Source organism: Sporobolomyces salmoneus (assembly GCF_050403485.1).
Source record: "Sporobolomyces salmoneus JCM6883 DNA, S_salmoneus_JCM6883_v1_ctg36, whole genome shotgun sequence".
NCBI lineage: Eukaryota > Fungi > Basidiomycota > Microbotryomycetes > Sporidiobolales > Sporidiobolaceae > Sporobolomyces > Sporobolomyces salmoneus.
This window is the reverse complement of record NW_027481127.1, coordinates 23,145-48,586: the sequence shown is the minus strand read 5'-3', so window position 1 is coordinate 48,586 and position 25,442 is coordinate 23,145. Positions and strand designations below refer to the sequence as shown.

Here is a 25,442-nt window from a genome sequence, read left to right as displayed (position 1 = left end):
AAATCGGCAAACCGCAGCAGAGACGAGAGAGAGCTCTCGACGAGCCCAAAGGGAGACCTTTGTGACTAAAGAACACTTGCGAAATTACAAAAGTACAGAGAGAGAGAGAGAGAGAAAGCGTGGGAATAGTTTTTTCGAACCCGAATAACCTGCGATTCTTCCTTTTAGGTGTTCCTGAGGACTGTTTTCCTCGGGTGTACACAAGTCAGTCTACCATATCTCGGTTGAGAAGTAGATAACGAGGGAAACTTACCGAGAACTACTGAATCTCCTCTCAAAACTGTAACGAAAACCAATCCCTTACGTTAGTCAATTTCTCAGATAGTTGAGAGCGAGAGTAGAGTTCGGTTTCCTTACACATTTTACTGACGAATCGATCCTTGTTGACAGGTTTCCTTCCTTTTCCTTTCGGTGCTTCAGTCCTGTACAAGATCAAATCGTCGAGTTTCAGCTTCAGAAATCTCCTGTGAGGAGGAAACTTGACGAATTCTTGCACGTACCACATCTCTTTGACGTTCTCGAGAACCTGTAACAACAAAAGCGTCAGTAGAAAGCAAGGAAGGGAGAGTGAAGAGGGATTGTGCTAACCATATTCGCATGTCGATCGAACGCCTTGACTTTACCCAACAATTTCCTGTTATTCCTCAACGCGATCAAGATTTGAGTATTACTCCTCACTGCCGTTTGTAACACACTCAAAGGTCTACATGCAACACTCTCACCTCGATCAGTTCATACTCAACTCGCTCGAGGAGAGAGAGAAGGGAGGGGGAGAAGAGGGAGGAGGGAACAGGTAGAAGACGTACCCTTGAGAAATTTGGTGTTCTGAAATCGCACGCAGTTGGGCTTCATCCATCTCGGAAGGGGCGAGGTTCATATCGACATCTTTGAGTTTCGAGGCACTGCGAACATCACTCGGCAGTCAGCAACTACGCGCGCGGCGGGCTGATCATTCGAGTGTACTCACGACATGATTACTGGCGAGGGAAATCGAGTGGAGTGAGGGAGAGAGGGAAGAGATGAGGAAAGTCGTCTCCGAGTCGGTACCTTTCATCTCTCTCACTTTCTCTCGCTTCCCGATAGATCACGATGGCAGAAGTTGAACAGTGAGTACTACCCCCACACTCTACCGCTGATCGCAGAAACTCACGCAGTCTCCCACGCTTCTTTCTCTCTTTCGATGTTAGGTCTGTGTCTCTCACACCACCACCACGAGGCACTCCCCCTCCACTAGACAAGACCGATTCCGAAGTAGTCGCAGCCATGAACGACGACTCATCAACCGTCCCGATCGCTGTCGAAGAAGAGAAACCCGTCGAATCGACTGAACCTACTCTCACTCCACCTCGTCGTCCTTCTCCCGCTCCCTCTCCCGCTCCTATCGCCATCGAAGAACCCCAAGAGGACCCTGCCGAAGTACAACGTAAACGAGATGCGTTGAAACAAGAATCTCGTAAACGTGGTAACAGGATGTTTGGAATGATGTTGGGCACGCTCAAACGAGCTAAACAACAAGTCGAGAACGTTTCCGAAACGGATGGGATGAAGAAACGATTGGAATTGGAGAGGAAATTACAGGGGAAATTGAACGAGGAGAAGAAGAAGTTGGAAGAGAGGACGGAGAGGGAAAGGGAATTGAGGGATTTGAAAGCTGGGGTTCAGAGGTTGGAGGAGGAGATTAGTTCGACTGATGCGATCGTACGTCTCAAGAAACTCACTCTACTTACCACCGACAAGTGGACTGACGAGTTTGTGAGTGGGTTGATGAATAGTATCGAGTTCGACATGATGCGAAATACAATCTCGCCGGTTACCTCTGTACCTCTTTCCCGCTCCCTACACCCGCCTCTACAACCGATTCCATCTCGGTACCCTTCACTCCTCGACTCCCTCACTCTATGCATCTCACTTCGAAAGATCCTTCCTCTTCTCGACCGATCTATTACCTCCCTTATCGACTCTTACCCTCCCAGGAAGATCGAATCGAAGATCAAATCGCTCACGTGAAGAAGGCAACTCTACGAGATCGAGACGAATGGAGAGATGTTAAAGAAGGGAAAGTGAAAGAATTGAGGAAGTTGAGAGGGGAATTGGAGGATAAATTGGAGGGGTTGAGTCGATTGGAGAGGGAGGAGAGACAGAGGAAGAGGAGGGAGAAGGAGGAGAGAGAGGAAACGGATAGGAGGGACAGAGATAAACGGAGGAAAACTAGCACCGGAGCAACGGAAGAACGAGAAAAGGAGGATACGAAAATGGATGAAGCTGAGACGACGCCCACGACCACGATCACAACGAAAGAAGATCAACTTGAGAACGGTACGAGTGAACCCCCGGTAGCAGCAACAGAAGAACAAGAAGCGACTATGACGATGGAAGAGAAAGAAAACGGAGCGAACGAGGAATCGACAGAACCAAAAGAGCAAGAGCAACCTGTGCAGGACGATGAAGCTGGAAAAGTGGACGAGAAGATGGATGTCGCTGGAGAAGAAGATCTCGAGTACTGAGCTCCGATGCGTCGTCCTTGTTTGAAGAAAAATGTTGTCTCGAGCTGCCGCGGCTCAAGAAATACTTCTCGTTGTTTAGTTTGAAACTGGAAGTTCTTGTTCTAAATACAGTCGCATTTGACTCAGTACGCTCCAGTACAAGCGAGAGTCATTATGACCGGAGAGAGAACTGAAACGCGTTTTTACCCGAAGACGAACGAAACTGCCTGAAATCCTCGAAGTCCGGTAACTCTCTTGTTCCGACTCTCTCCTTTCACTTCTTTCCTTCCACTTCACTCTTTGCCGACTGCTCTTTCTTTTCACTTTACTTACGAGCTCCAAACACCACTCTCTGCACAGCGCTCTCCTGAACAACCTTCCCCGCAACTCCTCAAGTTTCTTCCGAACACTCCGAACCCGACTGCTCTCCCTTCCTTCTACACACTCGACACTCACCAGCTCACCACCCGGAACTCCGACACGATGCCAGCTGAACAAAAGAAGAAGACTCCGATCGGAGTACATTTGTTAGCGGGAGGAGGAGCGGGTATGGCCGAAGCGTTGGCTTGTCATCCTCTCGATACTATCAAAGTGAGCTCCCACCTATTCTTTCCTTCTACGCTGTCCTTGCCCGTCGCGTGTTGTGAAAGAGGAGAAAGCAGCGAGAAGTGGGGGAAAACTGACTGACTGGAATCTTCGTTTTTCGCTCGTTTCGTTTCGGTTCTAGGTTCGAATGCAATTGTCTCGATCTGGGAAACGAACAGGCGTATGTCCCATCTCCTCTTCCTCCCCCTCCCGTTTCGAAAGCTGATCCCGAACTTGCGTACTCTAGACGAAAGCACGAGGATTCTTCGCAACTGGAGCTCACATCGTTTCGAAAGAAACCCCCTTGGGTCTTTACAAAGGACTTGGTGCCGTCGTTACTGGTATCGTACCCAAAATGGCGATCCGATTCGCGAGTTTCGAACAATACAAAGGTTTCTTAGCGAATAAAGAAACGGGTCAAACTAGTTCTTCAATGATTTTCCTCGGTACGTCTTCCCCTATCCTCCCTCCTCGGTAAAGACAGTGTACTGATGTGAGAGAGAGTGATGGACGAGTAGCTGGATTGGGAGCAGGAGTAACTGAAGCAGTCATGGTGGTTTGTCCTATGGAAGTCGTCAAGATTCGTTTACAAGCTCAAATGCACTCAATGTCGGATCCCCTCGACGTACCAAAGTACCGAAACGCCGCTCACGCTCTCTACTTGATCTTGAGGGAAGAAGGTCCCGGGACACTTTATCGTGGAGTCGCTTTGACCGCTTTGAGGCAAGCGACAAATCAAGGTAAGTCTCTCTCTCTCTCTCGTTACTCTTCCTTCGCCGTCGCCGTGGAGAACGAGACTGATAGTGAAATGAATTGGTAGCCGCGAATTTCACGGCGTATACGGAATTGAAGAAACTGTTACAAGCTTGGCAACCTCAATACCCAGATGGTGGATTACCCGCGTGGCAAACTTCTACGATCGGTTTGATTTCCGGTGCCATGGGTCCATTCACGAATGCTCCTATCGATACTATCAAGTTCGTCTCCCTCCTCTCCCTTCCTCTCTCCTCTCTGTCCGAGCTCGAACTGATGAAAGTGGAGTGAGGGTTTGATAGAACTCGTATTCAAAGAGCTACGGCATTGAAAGGAGAAACTGCATGGACTCGATTCACGACGGTTTCGAGTCAAATGTTTAGGGAAGAAGGTCCCTCGGCGTTCTATAAAGGTATCACTCCTCGAGTTGCGAGGGTCGCTCCTGGACAAGCCGTAGTTTTCACCGTGTACGAGAGGATTAAAACTTTTGTACGTTCCATCTCTCTCTCTACGCTCACTGTCGGCTGTGGGAGGTCGCTGATGGAGGAGAGTGCGGAGTGAACAGATTGAGAAACCTGAAAACGTCGATTACGAACACAACGAATAATCTCTCTTTTCTCTCCTTTTTGCATCCCTCTCTCGCTCGTTCTGTTTCAGTCTCATGTAGTCAATTACTCAACTATTCCTTCAGTCATCATCCTTGTGTAAACAAATAAGAATCACTTTCGAAAGAATCGTCGCCGAGTTTTTTGCGCGAGACTCGTCGAGAAAATGTCCCGTTCTCTTTTCTCTCTCATCTCCCTCCTCGACTCGCCTCGGCTCCTGCCTACCGCTTTCGTCACTCTCCACCAGTCTACTCGTTACGCTCCATCGTTGAACCCATCCACCTCTCTCTTCGACTTTCCCCGCTTCAATCTCAAATTGAATCTCCGGCTATTCTCCCCTCACCTCCTCAATGACTCAAATCACAATCTGTCTCGATATAGTGTCCCCCTGGTCCTACTTCGCTTACTACAGTACGTAACCGCTCCCGTCTCATCCTCTCCCCTCTCTTTACGGTGCTTCTCCACTTTCCCCGACTCGGACTGACCCGACCCGACCCTCCTTCTCCTGTAGTTCTGAAGAGGTACAGGAAAGCATGGGATTTCGAATTGATCATTAAACCGTACTTCCTTGGTGGAGTAATGCAAGCGAGTGGGAATCAACCGTCAGTTTCCAACTTCCCTCTCTCCCTCGCCGAGAGAGTAGCGTGGACTGATGAAGCGAGTGGGTGGATGTGATGTGATGTGATGGGAAGATGTAATTAGACCTTTGAAGATCAAGAATAAAGGAATATGGATGAATAAAGTCGACCTCCCACTCTTTGCGGAAATGTCGGGAATTCGTTCGTTCTCCTTTTCTCCCTCCGCCTCCTTCTTCGCCTCTCTCTCTCGTACTGATGCTCGGGTGGGGAAAGGATAGCTTACACGTTCCCCGAAACGTTCCCGATCAATACGATTCACATCATGAGGTTCCTCCGTGCGGTCGAACAAGCTCAACCTGAAAAACTCGAACAAACTACCGATTTCTTCTGGGTCCGTTCCCCCTGTCCCTGCTTCTCCCCTCTCTCCCGAGTAGAGTCTCACTGACGGAATGAGGAGGAGGATGCACAGGAACTCGTTTGGAACAGAAAAGAGGGACCCACCGCGAAAGATGCGATTGATCCTTCATTCTTCTCGAAGAAGCTTGTCTCCGCGAACGTGTTCACCGAGGAGGAAGTAAAGAAACTAGTAGAGTTGTCCCAGTCGGGGGAGATTAAAGACGCGTTAAAGAATGAAGCGGGAAAATTAGTCGAAGAGAAAGGAGCGTTTGGATTCGTGCGTCCTCCCTTCCCCTTCCCCTCCTCTCTCTCGCCTTCTGAGATGCAGGGGAACTGATGCTGAGTGAAATTGTGTGATACAGCCATGGATCATCGTAGAGAAAGATTCCGGTAAACGTTCGTTCTTCGGAGCGGATCGATTCGAACATATCGCGTTTTATTTGGGAAAGGAATGGGATGGACCTAAAGGACCGGGTACGAAACGTGGACAATCTAAACTCTGAACGACAAACGCTACTGTATCGTCTACGAGAAAAGCGTGATTGTAGATAATTCTGTATCTCGAAAATGGATCCGAGCTTTTTGTGTGAAAATTTCTTAGTATATTCGTTTTCTGTTTGTAACTTCTCTCTCTCGGACTCACGGCAGCCCAGGGAGAAGAGAACGAGAAGAACTGGTATTAGATTTGACTCTAGAGAGAAGCAGCAGCAAGCAGAGAAAATGGAAAAAAACACAACGATGTAGGTACTTCTGATCAAAATCCAAAAAGTAACGATTGTGCGAAGAACAGAGGAGGGAAGGAGGGAGCAAAGTCCGTTAGAGGAGAAGAGAAATAGATAGAAGTTTTTAATGTGGTATGATACAAGAGGCTGCTTGTTTTTTGAGTAAGAAAAGAGAACGATGATGAAACTGTAATTTGAGGAGAGAGATTAGGCGAGAAGAGCACGAATTTTCAATTCGAGTGCAGAGTCGCCTTTCGTATCGATCGTGTAACGAACGTTGGAACGACGGAATCCATTGAACTAAACGCGAGGAAATGAAAATCGTCAGTAACGGTTCGAACTCGGAAACAGTGAAGAGTCGAGAGCTCACTTGAGAAGCGGCGCAGATTGTGTAAGCACCCATGTTATCCCACCTCAACCAATCCCCGACTTGAACCAAGTTCGTCGGCAAACTAGCTTTCGGTTGAACGCAATCGATAGAATCGCAAGTAGGTCCCCAGATCGAACATTCTTCGAATTGAGCGTCCTTTTGAACGACGTTCGTGGGTTGGAATTCGTCCGAGAGGGTAAGGACGTGAGGGTAGACGATTTGATGATCGAACATGATCGAATTGAAGGAAGAGTAAACTCCATCGTTGATGTAATCTGTGCGAAGATCATCCATTAGAGATCAGCTTTGAAGAGCACGATCTCAAGTGATGAACGACGACTCACACATGACAGTAGGTTTCAACTCATCATCATCCTCGACCTCATTAATCCCTTCCATCATACTTTCCTCATCATTCGTCCCTTCCCTCGCCGCCCTTTTCGCAATAATATTCGTCGCCAATTCGAAAGCCCTACAAACGTAATACCTTCCAGGTTCGGCGATAATCTTTACTCCATCTTGAACGGGGAAATGAACGTTGATCGCCTCCCTCAAGACTTTTGCGATTTGTTCGAAATTGTCGTCCTCGAATCCACCTCCGATATCCAACAGATCGAATTCGAACCCTTCTTCTTTTCCTACATCGAACGCCCAACGAGCTCGTCGGATCGCGTCTCCAAAGAGGGAAGGATCTTTACAACCCGAACCACAATGGAACGAAATTCCGACGACGTTAACGTTCAACTTCTTCGCTTGACGTAACAAGCCCCTCACCTCTGACAACGGGGCACCAAACTTGAGTCCCAATCGACAGAGGGAGGAGGAGTCGTCCGTGAGAATTCGGAGCACCATTTTCGCCGAAGGGTGGTGTTTCTTGATTTTCACGAGTTCGTCCCCGTTGTCGAACGTCATACAATCGACGTTGTTCTTCGCGGCGTGTCGAATGAACGAAGCGGCTTTGCAAGGGTTCGCGTAGATGATTCGGGAGGGAGAAACGTGGCCGGGGAGGTTGAGAACCGCCGCAATTTCAGGTTGAGACGCACAATCGAATCCGAGTCCCAACGCGGCCATGAGTCGGAGAACGTAAGGATCAGGGTTCGACTTGACGGCTGTTTGAGAAGTACCTCCAGTCAGTCGGGATCAGATGAATGACTTGAGAGAATTGTTCCCGCACCGAAGAAAGGAGTAACCCTTTCGCCCAATTCCTTCATCCACCTCAAGTGTTGCCTATAGACCTCTGCTAGATCCGCGACGAAGAACGCGTTCTCTCCATGAGCTTCACAAGTATCGACATCGATTTCGCTCAAAGCCGTTTTGAAGTTCTCGAGGATTGAACCGGAGAAAACGGGAGGGAGTAGTTCTGCGATATCCCCGGGAGAAGCTTGAGGAGGTACGGGTCGGTTGAGAGGGGTTGGTCGAGCCGCCGAAGAGACGGTGTGGGAACCGAACGATTTTCGATGAGGTTTCGATGATTGAGTCGAAGAGAGAGGGAATTTGTTCGCGGCCGAGGAAGGAGATAGGGATAATTGATGAGCGAAGGGAGAACGAGAGAGGGGGGAACAGGAGATGGGGAAGAAGGAAGAGGGGGTCGATGGATCGGGTTCTTGGGAAGAAGAATTGTTGAATGGGTGAGAGGAAGGGTTCGACGCGGGAGGAGGGATCGCGATGGCTGCCATCATTATTGTCGATAAAGTAGTAGTGATTGATTGATTGTTTGTATGTAGTTGTTGAGTGAGTGAGTCTTTGACGTTTGCGATTCTCTAGATGAGAGACTTATCGTGAAGGTAGACTTCTCTTTCGTTTACAAGAGCGGGCCGCCCCCTATAGATCATAACACGTACATACATGAGGCTCAGTTCGTTCGATCCTAGATCGATCAGAGCGATGAGGAGATGGAGAAATGGAGAAAAACTCACGACCCGTTCGAGATGATTCGAGACTGATGCGGCAGCTGGTCTTCACCCCCGTAACGGCGAAGAACTTGCGGGTTATATATTCAAGTGGTAGAGTAGACGAACGACTACTGCGCCTTCCTTAAGGAGGTTTCGTGAGATCTCCCGTGTCACTATGGACGAGAAGGGAAGTCGAGAGATGGAGGAAGAGAGTGAAGAGGGAACCTTTCAACAACTCTTGTGACGGGATCGTAGAAGTGGTTTCTAGCGGCAGAAGGTCCTCGCGGTCGATCTGCGGTAGGCAAGTGAAGTGGTGAAAGGCAAAAAAAGGGTTGAGGAATTGCCACGCTTCGACGAGTTACCTCGGCTACAGTAATTTCTCCAGATTTTCGCCATTTGGGATTACGTTTTACTGTACTGGATAGCAACTCGGTCGCTTGTACAGAGTATCTCTCAATTGAACGACGCAATAGGATTCGATGTTTTTTGTTTTGTTTGCTACTACAGGTTTCAAACGAAGATCCCCTTCTCTCTGTCCCAAATCTAAAGATGCTACTGTTTTTAAGAAGAAAAGAGCAAGTTTAGACCTCGGCGAGTTCACGGAGACGACGAACGGTACTAATCACACACACACACACACAGACGAGTGAACGAACGAACGAACGAGTGAGCTCATAAATCAACGCAGGAGAGAGAAAGAGTGAGAGAAAGTGATTTACCTGCGGACAGTAGCGGCAGCGGTAGTCGAAACAGTCCAGGCTCCTCCAGCGGTAGTCTTCTTGCAGGCCTTGCAGTGCCAGATTCCGACAGCGGTACGCTTAACGGAGTCCTGTAATAGAGAGAGAACAGCGCGCGCGAGAGTATCAGCATTCCGCTTCTCCCGAGTTTTCTTTCTTCTCCCTCGAAGCGATCCGAATCTCCCTGACTCCCGTTCCTCCTCTATCCAGCCTCTAAACCTGTAGTTGGGTGAAAAGCGAAACTAACCTTTCCGCAGAAGGTGCAACTAGCGAACGAATCAAGGTCAGCCAAAGTCATTCTCACGGGTCAATGAACAGAGAGAGACTCACGTGTAGGTAGCGTGTTGGGTGATTTCCATCTTCTTGATGGACTTCCTCAACGTAGCACCGTAACGCTATTCAACCCAAATCAAAACGATTTCACATCAGATTCTCCCATTCTGCGTCTCATTTACTGAGTAGCTTGAAACCTGTTAAACTCACGGTTCCGTACTTTCCGGTAACTCCGACCTTTTTGGTGCGCTTGGTCATCTACTCCATTCCATCCAGTTATTCGAGAGAGAGAAGAGAGCGTGATGAGTTGGAGTGAAGTGTTTTTTGTTCAAGATTGAATGGACGGTTCAGATCGGTTCAAAGTGCAGTTTCGAGTTGAAGCAATCGATTATAGATTTGACGGGTTCGTTTAGGCGGTTGTTTCGGAAGCGAGGTGAGGGTGAGGTTTTTTGAGGTTGTTGGAAAAGTGGTTGATGAGAGGGAAAGAGACACGACGAGGACAAGAGAGCAACGTGAGTAATAGTCTACAGGTTCATAAGCGAGGTAGGGGGCAGCATACCTTTCCTGAATGGACCGAGAAAGAAGGGCGGACGGAAAGAGAAGAGAGGGCGGGTGAAATTTCAAGACTTCGAATCTCGCAAGTTGAACCTTCCAACTCGCTCTCACCAAAGACACCAATTCTCTACTACCAACGAATCATAATGGGAAAACCTACTAGACTACCGAGGATCTTCGTTGTTCGACATGGAGAAACTGTGAGTCTTTCCTTTCCTCTCTCTCTCTTCGGTCCACCTCCATCAAGACCCCCGAATTCACTAACCGATTGCATCATCTACCTCTTCACGGTGTATAGGAATGGTCTCTCTCTGGACAACACGTAAGTTGCCTTCTCCGTTAGCGAGCGAGCGAAAGAGCCGTCTCGTCGCTCCTCAGAAAAGCTCACTCAACTCACCTTCGTCATTCTGTCTCTCCCTCTCTTTAGACTGGTTTAACCGATATCCCTCTCACCGCTCACGGAGAAGAAACGATTCGAGCACTCGGGAAACGTATTGCCGGACCCGGTAAAATCCTCGACCCTTCTCACATCAAACTCGCGTTCGTTTCACCTCGTCAACGAGCTCAAAAGACGTTCCAACTCTTGTTCGAAAGTTCTCCTACCGGTACCCCTGAGTACAAGTTGGAGGAAGGAGTTAGGGAATGGGAGTATGGAGTTGCGGAAGGAAAAGTGACGAAGGATATTAGGAAAGAATTGGGAGAAAGTTGGGATATCTGGACGGATGGTTGTCCCGAGGGTGAATCCGCAAAGGAGATGTCGGATAGGTGTGATAGGATGATCGAGAAGATCGTGGAATTGACTTCGTGGGTCCTCGCTCTTTCGGATTAGCGACATCATATCGTCGACTGATCCACGATGCATCGAGTCCAGCGCGCATCACGGTCAAGAGGATTCTGAAGGGCATGGAGACGTTCTGATCGTTTCCCACGGTCACTTTTCGCGTTGCTTCTTGTAAGTTCTTTCTGCTTGTTATTCGTCGAACTCGCTGAGCTCATATTTTGCTTTTCGCTTGATGCTCGTTCTCAGGACTCGCTGGGCCGGATTGAACCTCTCCCAAGGTCGTATCTTCGTCGCTGATGCCGGTGCTATGTCTATCTGTGAGTCTTATCCTCCCCTTCGCGGTTTGGCAAACGAAAAGCTCACGCAAACGCTCATTCATTGTTAGGCGGTTTCCAACATCGAAACTTTGACGAACGATCCCTGCTCGGACTGAACCTCTTCGGATCGATCGAAACTGAACAACAATGAAAAGACTGAGTCAATCGGTCAAGCGGGAAAGCAAAAATTTGGAAGTTTTCGTTTTATTCCGTCATCAATGGCAATTGCAATGCACTGTAAATAGGCTCCATCGTTCCGTTATGACTGTTAGCCAGTATGTTGCCTTGCACGCATCGTCTCCGTTCGCGCACCACAAAAGTCTTGCGAGACGTGAGCGAAGAATCTGAAGTTTGAAAATCATTCCGAGGCTCCCTTCCTTCGCACACTGTCTCTCGCGTTTCGCCTCGATGCTCAAATTCTTTCGGTCCCCGAAGACCTCACCGAATCCATCTCATGCGACCTCCTCTCCGCCCACCGCTTCTTCAACTTCGCGCGATCCGCCTCGGAATTCAATCAACAATTCTTCCACCTCTCAGCCCGATCAACCGATTACTGGGCTAGGAATCACGAATGGGCCTACAGAGGTCGTAGAAACGGAACGAATCGCGTCTTCGAGGATGAAAGAGGAAGAGGAGAGGCGCGAGCAACAACTTGAAGTACCTCCTTCGTCCTCTCAATTGAGGCAGAATGGCAGTGGTGGACGCAGGGAGTCGACTTCTGAGCAACAAGGAGTTCACTTCGTCGATACGGTCAGCGGAATCAGGGGACAAAATCAGCATCTTCCAACAGGAGTTCAAAATGGGCGACAAGCTGGAGCTGCTGGCATGAGGAAAGAAAGTTATTCGGAAGATACGACTAGATCGTTATCGCCTTCGATGTTGCAACCTGGAGGAGCGGGAGGAGGAAACGGAAGAGCGGTTTCACCAATGTCGTTCTCGCCGTCGGTTGCGAGCAGTTTTCATAATCCGTATGGACCTAGCGTTTCGGCGTTGACCGAGAGGGATCCGAATCAGATCTATGGTACGAGTCTCTCTCGTAGCTGTTTGAAGCGGATCGAGCATGAGCTGATGAGGAGAACGAGTTTTCGATTTTCGATTTTGAACCAGCTCCGACAACTTGGAGTGATATGGCTCATCAAGAACTCGTCAGTAATTTGTCAGCAAGGGAAAGAACGAGACAAGAGATTCTATGGGAGGTGGTAGCGAGTGAAGAACGGTACATTGACCAATTGCTTCTCGTAAGTTTTCCTTTCGCTGACTTCTCGAATTTCGCTCGTTAGATATGTCGTGGAAATTCGATCCCTCGTCGAACACTACTCGAATCCACTACTCCACCCTCTCCTGTCGACTTCGCCTCCTCTCTCGAGTCCACCTCTCAAGTCGACTCCCTTCTCTCGACAATCTTTCTCTGCCGCGACCGCTTCTTCTTCCGATCTTCCTATCGCCGCTCGATTCCTAAGATCAACACCGAGCTCAGTCTCCTCGAACAGTCTAGATCACCTCCCTGAGATTCGACTGAACGAACAGCAAGGGACGGGACAAAATCGCTCAGGAAATCCTACTCGACATTCTGGATTCGCTTCAGAACCTCATCTACCATCGACATCAAACACGACGTCTAGAGGAATGGGCGGTAAACTTGCCGCATTCGTTTCTGGTCGATCTCGACAATCTTCGCATCAAAATTCTGCCGCCAAATCAACAAACGTTCGAGAATCAGTACCTCCCGCACCACCGCTACCTGCAGTACTCAGGATCGCACTAGAATCGACTCTGGAGATGCTGAAGGGCCACGAAGAACTGAGCGCAAAACTAAAAGAACAGTGGACGAAATCTTTCCCTCTCGTGCGAGGGCTAGGAGCGACTTGGAGTGATCAAGTGAGGTGTTTTCGCTTTACATACACTCTGTATGTGTCAGCTAACTTCGATCACGATAGCCCTGGTTCCTCCAAACCTATTCAAGTTACATCGTTTCCCTTGAAGAAGCCCTTTCAATAATCGATTCCCATCTCCCTTCTTCCCACCCTACTTCCACCTCTTCTTCCTCACCTCATCATCATTTCGGTTTCAAGTCATCCGAAACAAAACGTCGAGAACAGAACGATGCGCGTCTAACGAAGTATCTACAGTATTTGGAGCGAGAGGCGGGAGTTCAAGGGGAAAGTAGTTTGAGTATTTGTTTGAGTAAACCTTTGATGAGGATGTCGAAATTGCCGTTATTGATGCAGGCGTTGTTGTTCCATACTGGTCTGTTCTCTTTTCTCCACTCTTTCTGTATCGGAATTTTCGTAGACTGATGCACTTTTGTGAGTGATGATCAGATCCGACCACGCATGAATGGGAAAAGGTACGCTTCTGCTCTCTGTCTGCTTTTCCTGTTTAAAGACACGGGCATCGCTGACGAGCTTGAAAGAGTACAGACTCGAGCAATGGCACTCGAAGTCGATGCGCTCGTTCGTTCGATTGAAGATGAGAAGATCGAAGAGGAACAACGTGAACGAGTGAGTTTTTCTCCTCCGTGCTCCCTACGGGCTCAAGCTCACGATGATGTTCTGTCGATAGACTCGAGACGTTTTGGCGAGAATCGAGGGGATAAATGATCGAGTACGTTTCTTCGCTTATCCTGACTCACGATGTCGACAAGTGAAGCTGATCAAGCGCATTACTCTAGGGTCTAATGATTCCACGAAGCTCCCGAATCCTCATCGCTGAACAACCAGCTCCTCCTCCTCCCGGCACTTCATCTTCGTCTTCTGCACTCCCGTTCCGAAAAGGTAGTACGAAACGCTCAAGTCGACGAGTTTCAGCCGGAAGTAGGACCACTACAGTTCTGTCGAAGAGTCACAAGAAGGAATGGTTGATCAAATTCACCGACGTCGTGATTCGAGCTCAGAAGATCGGGGAAACAAAGTGAGCTCGAATTCGCTTCTCAGTGTAGCTAAAAACGAGCACTGATGCGACTTTTGCGGTCACAGCGTTCCGGGTAGTTTCTCTCGAGAAAAGGAGAAGCAAGGGAAACAGGGGAAAACTAGAAAATCGGGTCCTCTTCGAAACACTTGTGAGTAGCGTTTTTCAAGCTTACTCGCTCGAGAGGACGCTACTCACATACTATTCGAGGATAGATCGATTCCTGTATGTCGAACGATGGGAATCCCCTGAACGAGCCGAAGCAGCATGGAACGAATTCCGAGAACGACCCAACCCCGAAACCGTCGACGAAGAAAGCGATCACGAGGAAACTGTCAACTATGCTGAATCTCGAATGAGGTGAGTCAGTTCCTAACGTCAGCTTGTTGTATCGCTGACTTGGTCGTAACTCTACAGTTTCCGCTACGATTCCGACGAACCTCAACCGATCACCGCACCTCGAGATTTCTCTTCGCCGAAAAAGAAGCACGGTACGATTGGAACGAATGGTCGACGATCAGTTTCAACTCCAGTACCCGATAACGTCGATAAGTTCGCGAATCGATTGAGATTGAGTGAAGGAGGAGATAGAACTGGAGGAGCTCGTTCTCCGACTCCTGGAAACCGAAACCGCTTCGACTCGCCTACTCTCAGTAGCGCGCTCAAATCGAACCCGATGGCTACCTCGACATCGCAGTTAAAAGCGGAACGAAGAACTCCAGTCGCAGCGGGAAATCGAAACACGACGAATCAACCACCACCTCCTCCGCCCGCTCTTCCCCCTAAACATCCTTCCTCGTCGGCCTCTTCTGTGACGATTCAAACTCATTCGAGGGAGGAATCAACCTATAATCTATACAAAATGTGGTCGTCGACTCAGGAATAAATCGACCACTTCTTTCTTCGCATCTTGTTTCTACGACTTTATCCCCCTTTTTCGCAGATTTACCACCAATTGTTTCGATACCCCCGTCTTTCTTTCTTCTTGCAACATCGGGTTCGCTTCGCTCGACTCAAGAAAGCTGTTCGAGTCGAGATCAGCGGGACAGACGCTTTCGTACTCGAATGCAGCAACTCTTCTTCTTCCTCCCTCTAAGCAGACACCTCGACTCGAGTGATTTCAAAATGCCTAATGTTATTCCAAGGCAGAAGGTAGAGAGTCATTCCGGTTATTCCAGAAAGAGCCAAGTTCGTCGTAAAAAGGGTCGTTAAAAATGGTATCCAAGAGAGAGGATGAGGGAGGAAAAGCAGACCGTCTAAGATAAGTAAGTAAGTAAGAGAGAGTGAGAGTGAGAGAAGACGAGAGAACAACTGAAGAGGTTAAATACATAACTAAGCTTTTAAGACCTAAGAATGTCTCCTCGATTCATGATATCCAAAATTTCTCTTCTTCAGTCCTCCTGCACCTCCTACATTACCATTACTATTACTCGACACATTCTTCGTCGTCATCATTGAAGAAGCGTCACCAACTGCACCACCTCTCAACGGAACTCCAACGACCGCCCCTCTCCTAACTTTGATTAACCTCGTAGCGGTCGCCAATACGATTTTCCCATCCCTACATTGAGTACCGGGGGCGACTGATCCCATCGCGGTACATCCGTTCATATCGCACAGGGAGAACGTAACGAGGGTATCGCATTGAAGGTACGTTCCTCCTGGTGAACCTTCATCTCCTGAATCCGAATCGGCTCCATCGGAAACTTCAGGTTCAGTCGTCGAAGTCGGGGAGGCGCTACAAGCTGAAGAAGTGACAGTCGTCGTCGCCGTTTCTGTCGCTGTTGAGGTAGAGGTGGCGATCGAAGTACTGGTCGTCGTCGCGGTCGAGAAGAGAGTTTTCGTGAAGTAGGTGGTTTTCCTCACGGGGGTACGAATTGGTGCTTTCTTCGTTTTTCGAACGTATGGAGGTCGAGTGACGCGTGCTTCTCGAGAAGTAGGCGAAGCACTGCTTGCGTCTACTGGTGAAGGGGAAGGGGAAGATGGAGTGGGAGTTGTCGCTGAAGAGGATTTGGGAACTGTGGGCACCGGGCGCCAAACGGGAGAAGATGAGGACGAAGAAGAAGGGGAAGGAAGTTGAGAGAAAATCGTTCCGGACGATGATGATGAAGATACTGAGGGAGAAGATGAGGCCGAGCGAGAAGGGGAAACTGCTGCAGTACGATCCTTGAAAGGTACGCGCTTGGAAGGGATCGAGATGATGGATGAAGCAGAAGGAGGAGAAGAGACGGTGGAAAAGGGGGAGGAGGGTTTCGCTGTCGATGATGGGCTATCGACGGTGGACGAAGAGCTGGAGGAAGAGGAGGCGGCGGCCGAGGACGAGGAAGATTGACTAGGAGGAGGTGAATAAGATCCGGAGGGCGAGATCGTGACGTCTTGATCTTGTTTCAACAAGCAGTTATCGAGTTGAGTAATTTTCGAAATCTTCGAGATTGATCCTCCAAGCGTGATGACCTTTCCAGGATTCGGGAACACTGGTTCGACTCCTTCTACCGTCGTACACGATCCGTCTTCGAATGTATTCGCACGGTAAAGAGCTGGACCACTGAAGGATGAGTCTGAACTTCCGGCGATATCGACAATCGCGCAATTCTGGTACATTTCTCGATTCCCGACTCGGTTGAACCAGGTCCACGAGAAAGTTGCGGATTTCGCCGAGGGGAGGTTATCGGGAATCGGGACAGAGTATTTCGGAGTGAGAGGACAACCTCCTTCGACCGAGTAAATAACGGCGAACGTCTTTCCTTGATCGTAACTGTCCATAATCGCAACGTGTGAGCTCCTGAACAGATTTACACGGCGGGAAGACGACGAACCTGACGGAGAATTGACAAGATCCACCTCCGTGAGTCGCTCCTCCCGGTGCGAATTCAATCTCGAAATCACTTCCAGCTTGAAGGGTCGCGACTGATTTTAGCGTTGAATAAGCTTCAGGAGTGTTGTAACCCTGCGGTTGAACGTATTTATCAGTTGAGCACGAGAGAGGCGGGAAGAAGAGAGAAAAAGTAAAAACTGACTTTACAAGGGAAATTTGACCCGTCCTGATTCAGAGGAGAAGTCATCGAGTAATCGATATTGCTCTCAATCGTCTGCTTGTCATACTTCGAGTTGATTGCTGTTCGTCGAGTTCAATGCGAGAGGAGTCAGCTGACTTGCTCTCGAGCCTTTTTCCCTTTTCCCCCTTGTTCCCAAGGAAATTCCTCTCCCTTGTTCGCGCAAGTTCACCCATTCATTTTCAATGCTCCCCTTTGTCCTCTACGTTCGTACGCCGCCGAGTTGTCCAGAAACGCGTCGTTCGTGATCGATGGCATCGGTAGTGTTTTTGGAAGTTTGTAACACCGAGGCGGAAGGTTGAATCACAAACTCGTCGGCGTGGACTCAGAACGAGGACTTACGCGGGGGGAATAATAGTTCGATATGAGCGTTGACTAGTGTCGAAACTCCTAGAGTAGCCATCAAGGCGAGTCGAGTAAAGGGGGAATGAAGTCGAGGCATGTTGTTGAATGAAAAGCGGGAGAGCGAGTGTGGGCGAAAGAGATGAGAGGGAGGAGAGTGCGAGTCTGGCTCAGCAAGAGTAGTAGCGTCTAGCTAGAATAGAGGGGAACCGGTCCCGGGCGGAAGTGAGAAGAGAAGCGACGGGGGAGAAGAAGAGGAAGGAGAACAAAGGTCGATCGAATTTGGGCAAAACAAGCCCTTGGATTTCTGCTCCTGGAGACTTTCTACTCTCTTCCCCTCCTCTCGGTAGCTAGTCACCGGATCCACCTCGTACTCAAGATGTCAACTCTCTCGAATCGACCATCCCCTTCTTCGACTCAACTATCTCAACTCTCGTCCCGCGGCGTACCCATAGAATCCCTCTTAGAAGCATGTAAAGCTTGTTCAGAAGACTGTGATGACAACGAAGACGTAGATCCTTACCCAAAAGGTCAGCATTCAGAAAGAGCTCCCTCATTACCTCATCTCGGCAATCTCGAGAACTGACCATTCTCTCGACTTATGACGGAGCAGGGTTCGATGTAGATATGGAATCAGACATGTTGGGGAGTTTCGGTGGATTCGCAAGGTCAGCTTTTCAAGTCGATGTCCATCCCCGATTTTCGTGAGACTGAAACTCGGATCCCTTCTTTGCATCCGCGTGCCTTCAGACAAGTTGTGATCTCGACAGGTAAACGAGATTGGGACCGAGAAGTTACCGATTCACCGAATTCCCTCGCCCAACTTCTCCGAGACGAATACGCCTCTACCACAACCTCGGAATCCTCAAAACCTTCCTTCCTGAACAACCTCGCTCGAAAATTCAGTAGTAACCTCTCCCTATCCTCGCAATCGTCACAAAACGACGAACCGATACCGGGAGTACACCCTTCGATCGTAAGGGACGAGAGGACGACGAGTAAAACGTTGTCGGTTTTGAATTCTTCGTTCGTTTCGAATAGTCATGAGGGACATAGGGAATCCGTCATGGTGTTCCCGGATTATAGGATCGTGCACGATGTCGAAGCGAAGAAGGAGCATGCGAAGGAGATGGTCGAGAGGTACTTGTCTGTCGACAATGAGGGACGAAGAATCGGAGAATCGAGTGAAGGATCACAATTGAAGAGTTGGTGAGTCTACTCTCGATCTACTCTGACCTCGTACGGACACTTACTCGATTGTGCTACAGGCCATTACCGTATCGAGCCGTAATCTTGTTATGTTCTCACAAGAAAAGGGACCGCCGATGCCACCTAGCAGCCCCTCTCCTCGCCTCGCAGTTCCACCACCATCTCGAGCGACACGACCTGCACGTCGACGAACGAGGAGAAGACCTCGAACACGAACTCCCGATCGAAGATTGGATCGGAACAGCTGAAGAAAAGGAGAAAGAACTGGAGGAGAAATTGCGAGGCAACCAAGAAGGGAGTGAGAGGGTTGGGATGTTCATGATTAGTCATATCGGCGGACACAAGTTCAGTGGGAATGTCGTGATTCAGTTCCCGAATGGAACGTGTATCTATTATGGACGAGTCACTCCGGCTGATGTTGGAGTTATCGTAAGTCACTCCAATCTCTCCCTTACGCTATCTCTGACGCTGACAGTGGATCGGGGAATAGGTTGATCGAACGATCATGCAAGGGAAGATCATTCCCGAGTTCCTGAGAGGAGGACTAGGAATCGATGGCAAGAATGGAGCGAAAGGAATTCTCGATTGGTAGACAGTCCTCTCTCGAATAGACAGTCTCGCTACTATAACCTGCTAATACTGAACTGAAGATGTTTTCCAACCCGGGGGTTCCGGTTCCGTGAGTATGAAAAATTGCAAAGCACAAAAGAATGATGATCCGATCCGTTAAAAAAAAAGGGCGTGAGAGAGAGAGAGAGAAGCTATTCCAAGTAACAGAGTGAGTAGAATGATAACTAGTAGTAGAAGTGTCCATCCATCAAGGAGAAAAAGGGAGGTTTAAGCAAACATGAAGAAAGAAGTGAAAGCGAGGAGAACAGTTCCAGATACGACAGAGGTCGACGTGAGGAGGGAGGAGGCGCCATTTCCGACGGTCGAGGATTGAGCTGCTTGGTTCGAGATACCGGAAGCTGCAGCGGGGTTCGTGGAGGAAGAAGCTGCGGCTACTCGGGAGAGGACGCGGGAAGAGGAGGAGGATTCGGGGGATACGACCGTGCTCGTCGAAGGAGCGACCGAGGAAGTCGTGATGATCGTCGTCATTCCTGAAGGAGCAGCTGACGAGCTCGAAGAAGCGATGACGGCACCACCGACGGCGGCAGTCGAGGTAGATCCGGCACCACGAGCCGAGGATGAGGGAGAAGCGTCGGAGGAAAGAGAGACGGAATCTCCTGAGAGTCGACCGTTACCCCATCCGACCGGCTGTCCATTCACCATGACGGTTTCCGTGGGCTCAGTCTATAGAACGAGGGAGAGTCAGCAATTGAAGAAAGATGGGAGCGGAAGTGAAAACTGACGGTCTCGCCAGAAGCGGAAGCGATCGTGAATCGAGTAGTCCACGAAGTAGGAGCTCCAGCTTGAGTGAATTCTGTATATGGATACAAGGTCAGACGAGTTGGGGGTGGTAGAGAGGTGGAGGATACTTGCGGTAGAAGTAAATCTGCGAGATCGTGCCGCACAACATCAGCGAATGTACGAATCGGATGTTATAGGACTTGACTCACAGCAGAATTGGGGTCAACTTCAGGGCAAGTCCACGACAGTTTACCGGTTCCTATGTGATGGAAAAGGGAAATGAACAATTGTCAGAATTTTCGCTTCTGCAAGTTTCTCATTTCGCCCTCCGCTGACTTACCGCTAGTTCCATCGAGACCAGAAGCGACGGTAGCCAAAGGGGTCATGACTTGATTTGATCCAGTCATCAATCTATTCACAAAAGTCGAACGAAAAGTCAGCAAATTCAGGAAGGTTGAGAAAGTGAGAGAAAGAGTTTGTGAACTGACTGAATCGTGAAATTCGTCCAAGTATCCGTCGTATCCAAGTTCCATTGAATTGGGCAACTGTACTCATCGAATCAGAAGAAGTCGGAGAGCAGACGACGCGTCCCAAGGAAATTGAAAAGGTTGACGAGAAAAACATAAGAGGGCGCGAGCGAAAGGTAAAAGAGAGAGGCAGGATAACTTTATCAGTGATCGAGTTTCCTGCGTTCGTTCCCACGAGGGCAGAGAGTAAACAACACTTACGGAGATCCTTCCTGCTCAAGTTCAACGGTGAGAGTGAGAGAGAGTTGGAAGAGAAGAGAGGTCAGCGCGCCATCTCGAGTCTCACGAGGACCGTGGGAAGAGAGTGCTGGACTTACATTGAAAGAATCACCAGGACCAGGAGCAGTAGGTACCACGTCCCCGTTCACTCGCGAGACGAGGGCCGAAGAAGCCACGAGGAACAATAGTTGAGTGACCGAAGAACCGAACATCTTTCTCTTTCTCTTTAGGCCGGGTGGATGGTTGGTGAACGAGTGACTAGAGTGAGTAGAGAGAGGAGAGCTGTGTACGGTCGCCGTAGGGAGGAAAGTTGAGGGATCGAGGTTTGGACTGGCGAGAGAGAGGAAGAAGGGAGAAGAGCAGACGGCGCCGTCCAAGGGTTCCAAATTACACTTTTTACACTTCTCTTCAGGCAGAAAGGAATACACGAGGTATGTATGTAGATCTCATCAGCAATGCAAGGGAAAACGGAACAGTATTTTGAGTGCGAAATTATCGGAAACTCCGTGTCGACCTCGAGGCAGGAAGCTAACAGCGATACTGCAATACCCGTCGACAGGGACTTCGAGTCCCTGATCGTCGGCGCCGGAGAGTAACCCGGGAGAGGCTCCCATCGAAAAGAGAGTTGCCCGCGAATTTTCATTTCTTTCGTTCTCGTTTCTTTCACATGTTGAACAACAACGGTCCATCCTTCCCCATGACCGCGACAACACCCTCTCTCACTTTAACTCCAACATGTAAGCCCCCATCCTCGTCTTCAACAGGAACAAACCCTTGACTCGCAATGATCCGTTTCGCCCTCTCGTCGTTCGGTAATCTCTCTCCATTCGGTAACAAGGGCGGTAGCTTCGAGACGGCCGCTAAGACTTCTTGAGGAGGGATCGAGGAAGGTTGCGCGCCTTTCGGTGGTTGCGTTGGCTGCGTCCGCCGAGGAGGAAGAGAGGAAGAAGAGAGAGTTTGTGGATTATCAGGTTCGAGAGGGATGTAGGAAAGGTCATCGTCTGCGTCGGGGAAGTCTTCGTCCTCCTCAAGTCCGTCGTCGTCGTCTGAATCGGGAGAACCAGGAAGAGTGGATTGCCGACGACGTTGTTTCGATTTCTTCTTTGCGAGTCGTTTCTTGCGATTCCGTTGAGTGTGAGCGGGATTCGAGGAGAGTTGACCAGGGGCGGGAGGAGCTATTGTTGTCGTGAAGGGCTCATCGGATGATTCAGAAGGTGTGGGTGCTTGAGAGGGAGCGGGGGATGGGGAGAAGAACGAGGAGAAATAGGAGAACATTCTCGTGTGATGTTGAGAGACGGTTTCGTCTACAGGCAGCGACCACATATCAGCTCATCAGCTAAGCTACTGGGACGCAGCAAGACAAGACTTACCTTGAACGTCCGCGGAAAGAGAGCTAGAGATGAGATCAATCGAGGGGAAAGGGGAAGCCGGAGGAAATGATTTGATCGCCTGGCTTGATCCGTCTGGGGTTTGATCGAGGCTTGTAAGGACTTTTTGAGCGGGTTACGACCGAAATGAAGTTGCGTGACGAGGTAGTGAGAGCAGAAAAGGCGAAATCTGGTCGAAACCTCTCTTGCCTCGGACCATATACCTACCTCGAATCTAAACCTTAGCCAGCTGACATGGCGGACACAGAAGTCCAGCCTGCAACGCAAGAAACGCAAACTTCAGTCCCCTCGACCTCCTCCACGACTCTCGAAACTCCTTCACTTCCTTCCGCCGATGGAGCCGATTCAACCTCAGCAAATCCTCCAGCGGGCACCACCACTGAAAGCACGGAAACCCCTCCGATGACTAAATCCGCCTTGAAGCGACAACGTCGACAAGAACTGTACGAATCCCAAAAACTCGCGCGACGAGCTCGCGAGAAGGAGAAGAAGAAGACGAAAGCCGCCGAGAAACGTAAACTAGTTGAAGAAGGAGTCATCGAGAAAACGGAAGTATCGCTCGCGAAGAAACGGAAGAAGGAACATCGACCTTCGGCGCTGAAGGAGGGGACAGGGAAAACTGTCGAACATGGAGCGAGGATCGTGTTGGATGTTGGGTTCGATGAGCTCATGAACGAGAAAGTGAGTGGAAGATCCTCTCTATCGAACAGGAATCTCGAGCTGATCGAAGCGAGACTTCTCGTCACAGGAAGTAAAATCGATGAGTTCACAAATCGCTTACTGCTACGCCGCAAATCGAAACGCGATCAATCCTTTCCCGATACTCGTCAGTTCGTTCAACAAGCGGCTCAAGGAGTCATACGATAAAAGGCAGGATCATCTGAACTGGAAAGGCGTCGAATGGTGGGAAGACGGATTTGAGAAACTTTACGAAGGAGGAGACGAGGGAGAGGAAGTCGTCGCACATAGAGTTGCTGAACCAGTCAAGGAGGAAGCTCCAGCTTCCCAGACGAAGGAGGAGGTAAAAATGGGAGTTTACGCCGGACGACCTCGATCGACCGCCCCGAAGTCTTCCCTCATTTATCTCACGGGAGATTCGCCGAACGTCCTCTCAAAGATCGAACCAGATCATACCTACATTCTCGGAGGAATCGTCGATCGAAACCGATACAAGAACCTTTGTTTAAACAAGGCGAACGAACTCGGAATTCAACATGCTCAATTACCAATCGGACAATTCTTACCCGAAATGGCGACGAGGAAAGTGTTGACGGTGAATCAGGTGTACGAGATTATGGTGAATTGGGTAGAGAGCCATCGGGAGAAGAAGGAAGAATTGAGGAAGGAAGGGAAAACAGAAGAGGAGATTGAGCGAGAAGCGGAAGGAGACTGGAGGGAATCGTTGAGAAAGGTTATGCCGGAGAGGAAGTTCGACAAGGACGGAAAGGCGAAGAAACGGGCAGCGAAGAAAGCAGAGAAACAGAAAGAGAATGAAGGAGACGGAGTTTACGTCGTCATCAGTGATGAGTCGGAGGACGACTACGATGAGGCTGAGGAGGGTGACGCTCGCGAGGAAGCGGCTTCGGTGGTCCAGGTGGGGACGACATCGGAGTCTGGTGCGAGGGACGAGGGGAAGGAGGGAGAAAATCAGGAAAATCCGCAATCTTGAAATACTTCTCGTTTCTCCTTAGTCGTTCGTTCCAGATTCGGCCATGAGAGCTACAGCAATCCAGCATAGCGAGATGGGCCGGGTCCGCTATTGAGATAGTGCGAGTTGCGAAATCCGCGAGCTGGTTCCTCCCTTTTCCTTCTCCACCTCAACCCTGTCGCTCGCCAGCACAATCCATCACCAGAAGTCGGCAACGACATGGTACCTTCTGAACCTGAACCGATTCCTTGGAACCTCGGTCCTCCAACATCGTCATCTGACTCTCCCTCAACCTCCTCCATTCCCTCGACCTTGACTCAACTGAAGTACGTTTTATTCTCCTGGCCGAACAATCAATTGACCAAGAAGGATCCGATCGCGCAAGAGTTCTTCAAATCGAAGGCTCAAATGTCGAATTTCGTTGAAGAATCTCTCGGAGGGTTCCCAATCGAGTTATGGCAAGGGCGAATCGCAGGCGACAAACCAATCGAGCTGTTCCTGTCGGGGGAACAATGTCAGGTCTTTCGAGATGGGTTCAGTGAAAAGATGGGACCGACTCGAGCGAATCAAACTTGGAAACGAGAAGCCGTTCACCACGGCTCAGAAGTCAAAGAACTCGTCAAGTTACGATTCGAAGATCAAGCGGTCATCGAAGAGAAGTTTGCCCAACTCAAGGATGAAAACGATCGATACGAAACGAGAAATCATTTCGAAGCGCTTTTGAGGTCGCAGGAGATCATCACGGCAGTACAAGGGATGAAGGGGGAAGCGAGGTTCTGTGCGATCGACTTTGAGACGTACGAGTGGAATCACGATTACATCACAGAGGTTGGATTCGCGAAATCGACTTGGCGGAAAGGAAAATTCGAAAAGATGGATACTCGACATTTTGGTGAGTCATTGCACGCTCTCCTGTTGTCTGAGTGCAGACGCTGATGTCCTTTGATGTGGGCAGTCGTCAAGGAGAACGCTCACAGGAGGAACGGGAAATTCTGTCCGGATGCGAGAGATGTAAGCGCAGACTTTCGCTCTTCGCTCGTTCGCAACGAGCTAACCCTCTCTACCTGTCCAGCACTTCCACTTCGGTGCATCCGAAACCCTTTCAACGAAAGCTCTCGTAGAACTTCTCTCGAAAGAACTTCTCTCCCCCTCGCTCCCCATTTTCCTTATTTTCCACGACACTCGCTCCGACCTGAAATCCCTCCAACTTCTCGGTGTCTCCACTTCAACCTATCTCAATCGATCATCTCTACCTCATCCAGACTACGAACCAGGCTACAAGAGTGCTGGACGCTACATCCTCGATACTCAAACGCTCTATTCTGGGTTCAATCGAAGGAAGAAGCAGACGAAACTCGGAGATGCTGTACAACAGTTTGGAATCTCGCTCTCGGAATCGAAGGGAGAAGGAGGCTACGTGAACGGTGGAGATCTCAGAAGCTTTGAGGATGACGAGTTGAAGTTCCACAATTCGGGGAACGATGCTTGGGCTACTCTACAAGTGTTCTGGAAGTTGATGGGCGTCGAGTTGCAACGAGGAGATTGAACGACAACAGGTGGATTGCCGTGAGAGTGGCTCCGTTCAAACTCCGGTGACAGTCGGAAAAGCGATCAGTGCTTTTCGAGTCCGGACCTCTCTCAGCCTTACGCGCGTTCCCATTCTTTCGATCCTTACTCTCTTCCTCCTCTTGTATCACGCACTCGTCCGCTACTACCTACTACCCGTCCTTCCCTCAGCCTCCGTTCTCGATC

General features: G+C 49.6%; 14 protein-coding genes across 14 annotated transcripts; 8 read left to right on the top strand and 6 right to left on the bottom strand.

The window, feature by feature from the left end:
• Positions 1–164: 164 nt before the first annotated feature.
• SMD2 (mRNA splicing protein SMD2) lies at positions 165–972 on the bottom strand (the record flags this gene model as incomplete). Its single annotated transcript, XM_076633270.1, has 7 exons — positions 165–181; positions 254–280; positions 358–422; positions 501–526; positions 589–703; positions 807–902; positions 968–972. The coding sequence occupies 7 exons, from the start codon at positions 970–972 to the stop codon at positions 165–167; spliced, it is 351 nt and encodes a 116-aa protein (XP_076486722.1).
• Positions 973–1,089: 117 nt separating this feature from the next.
• Positions 1,090–2,504, top strand: JCM6883_002576 (uncharacterized protein; the record flags this gene model as incomplete). The annotated part of the gene is made up of 3 exons (XM_076633269.1): positions 1,090–1,106; positions 1,188–1,698; positions 1,773–2,504. 3 exons carry the CDS (start codon positions 1,090–1,092, stop codon positions 2,502–2,504), a joined length of 1,260 nt encoding a protein of 419 aa, XP_076486721.1.
• Positions 2,505–2,966: 462 nt separating this feature from the next.
• SFC1 (Sfc1p) lies at positions 2,967–4,428 on the top strand (the record flags this gene model as incomplete). Its single annotated transcript, XM_076633268.1, has 7 exons — positions 2,967–3,074; positions 3,211–3,249; positions 3,316–3,514; positions 3,587–3,808; positions 3,889–4,045; positions 4,124–4,310; positions 4,387–4,428. The coding sequence occupies 7 exons, from the start codon at positions 2,967–2,969 to the stop codon at positions 4,426–4,428; spliced, it is 954 nt and encodes a 317-aa protein (XP_076486720.1).
• Positions 4,429–4,776: 348 nt separating this feature from the next.
• Positions 4,777–5,903, top strand: JCM6883_002574 (uncharacterized protein; the record flags this gene model as incomplete). Its single annotated transcript, XM_076633267.1, has 6 exons — positions 4,777–4,837; positions 4,938–5,028; positions 5,129–5,205; positions 5,283–5,395; positions 5,474–5,677; positions 5,763–5,903. 6 exons carry the CDS (start codon positions 4,777–4,779, stop codon positions 5,901–5,903), a joined length of 687 nt encoding a protein of 228 aa, XP_076486719.1.
• Positions 5,904–6,329: 426 nt separating this feature from the next.
• Positions 6,330–8,171, bottom strand: SPE1 (ornithine decarboxylase SPE1; the record flags this gene model as incomplete). Its single annotated transcript, XM_076633266.1, has 4 exons — positions 6,330–6,422; positions 6,493–6,767; positions 6,837–7,601; positions 7,667–8,171. 4 exons carry the CDS (start codon positions 8,169–8,171, stop codon positions 6,330–6,332), a joined length of 1,638 nt encoding a protein of 545 aa, XP_076486718.1.
• A 794-nt stretch (positions 8,172–8,965) lies between these two features.
• On the bottom strand, positions 8,966–9,652 carry RPL43B (60S ribosomal protein eL43 RPL43B; the record flags this gene model as incomplete). The annotated part of the gene is made up of 5 exons (XM_076633265.1): positions 8,966–9,002; positions 9,104–9,213; positions 9,369–9,387; positions 9,452–9,516; positions 9,605–9,652. 5 exons carry the CDS (start codon positions 9,650–9,652, stop codon positions 8,966–8,968), a joined length of 279 nt encoding a protein of 92 aa, XP_076486717.1.
• Positions 9,653–10,095: 443 nt separating this feature from the next.
• On the top strand, positions 10,096–11,198 carry SHB17 (sedoheptulose-bisphosphatase; the record flags this gene model as incomplete). The annotated part of the gene is made up of 6 exons (XM_076633264.1): positions 10,096–10,149; positions 10,248–10,271; positions 10,377–10,753; positions 10,821–10,901; positions 10,977–11,047; positions 11,116–11,198. 6 exons carry the CDS (start codon positions 10,096–10,098, stop codon positions 11,196–11,198), a joined length of 690 nt encoding a protein of 229 aa, XP_076486716.1.
• Positions 11,199–11,455: 257 nt separating this feature from the next.
• On the top strand, positions 11,456–14,840 carry JCM6883_002570 (uncharacterized protein; the record flags this gene model as incomplete). The annotated part of the gene is made up of 11 exons (XM_076633263.1): positions 11,456–12,068; positions 12,155–12,263; positions 12,328–12,925; positions 12,985–13,294; positions 13,369–13,394; positions 13,468–13,548; positions 13,610–13,651; positions 13,719–13,957; positions 14,023–14,105; positions 14,170–14,314; positions 14,372–14,840. 11 exons carry the CDS (start codon positions 11,456–11,458, stop codon positions 14,838–14,840), a joined length of 2,715 nt encoding a protein of 904 aa, XP_076486715.1.
• Positions 14,841–15,301: 461 nt separating this feature from the next.
• JCM6883_002569 (uncharacterized protein) lies at positions 15,302–17,449 on the bottom strand (the record flags this gene model as incomplete). Its single annotated transcript, XM_076633262.1, has 4 exons — positions 15,302–16,709; positions 16,771–16,901; positions 16,972–17,069; positions 17,350–17,449. 4 exons carry the CDS (start codon positions 17,447–17,449, stop codon positions 15,302–15,304), a joined length of 1,737 nt encoding a protein of 578 aa, XP_076486714.1.
• Positions 17,450–17,728: 279 nt separating this feature from the next.
• On the top strand, positions 17,729–19,150 carry JCM6883_002568 (sucrase/ferredoxin-like domain-containing protein; the record flags this gene model as incomplete). Its single annotated transcript, XM_076633261.1, has 5 exons — positions 17,729–17,879; positions 17,963–18,017; positions 18,100–18,558; positions 18,618–18,987; positions 19,049–19,150. 5 exons carry the CDS (start codon positions 17,729–17,731, stop codon positions 19,148–19,150), a joined length of 1,137 nt encoding a protein of 378 aa, XP_076486713.1.
• A 245-nt stretch (positions 19,151–19,395) lies between these two features.
• On the bottom strand, positions 19,396–20,866 carry JCM6883_002567 (uncharacterized protein; the record flags this gene model as incomplete). Its single annotated transcript, XM_076633260.1, has 7 exons — positions 19,396–19,851; positions 19,911–20,053; positions 20,114–20,167; positions 20,249–20,319; positions 20,397–20,453; positions 20,637–20,647; positions 20,753–20,866. The coding sequence occupies 7 exons, from the start codon at positions 20,864–20,866 to the stop codon at positions 19,396–19,398; spliced, it is 906 nt and encodes a 301-aa protein (XP_076486712.1).
• A 451-nt stretch (positions 20,867–21,317) lies between these two features.
• JCM6883_002566 (uncharacterized protein) lies at positions 21,318–21,929 on the bottom strand (the record flags this gene model as incomplete). The annotated part of the gene is made up of 1 exon (XM_076633259.1): positions 21,318–21,929. One exon carries the CDS (start codon positions 21,927–21,929, stop codon positions 21,318–21,320), a length of 612 nt encoding a protein of 203 aa, XP_076486711.1.
• Positions 21,930–22,276: 347 nt separating this feature from the next.
• Positions 22,277–23,711, top strand: TRM10 (tRNA (guanine(9)-N(1))-methyltransferase; the record flags this gene model as incomplete). The annotated part of the gene is made up of 2 exons (XM_076633258.1): positions 22,277–22,723; positions 22,791–23,711. The coding sequence occupies 2 exons, from the start codon at positions 22,277–22,279 to the stop codon at positions 23,709–23,711; spliced, it is 1,368 nt and encodes a 455-aa protein (XP_076486710.1).
• Positions 23,712–23,909: 198 nt separating this feature from the next.
• JCM6883_002564 (uncharacterized protein) lies at positions 23,910–25,236 on the top strand (the record flags this gene model as incomplete). Its single annotated transcript, XM_076633257.1, has 3 exons — positions 23,910–24,582; positions 24,646–24,701; positions 24,763–25,236. 3 exons carry the CDS (start codon positions 23,910–23,912, stop codon positions 25,234–25,236), a joined length of 1,203 nt encoding a protein of 400 aa, XP_076486709.1.
• Between the last annotated feature and the right edge of the window lie 206 nt (positions 25,237–25,442).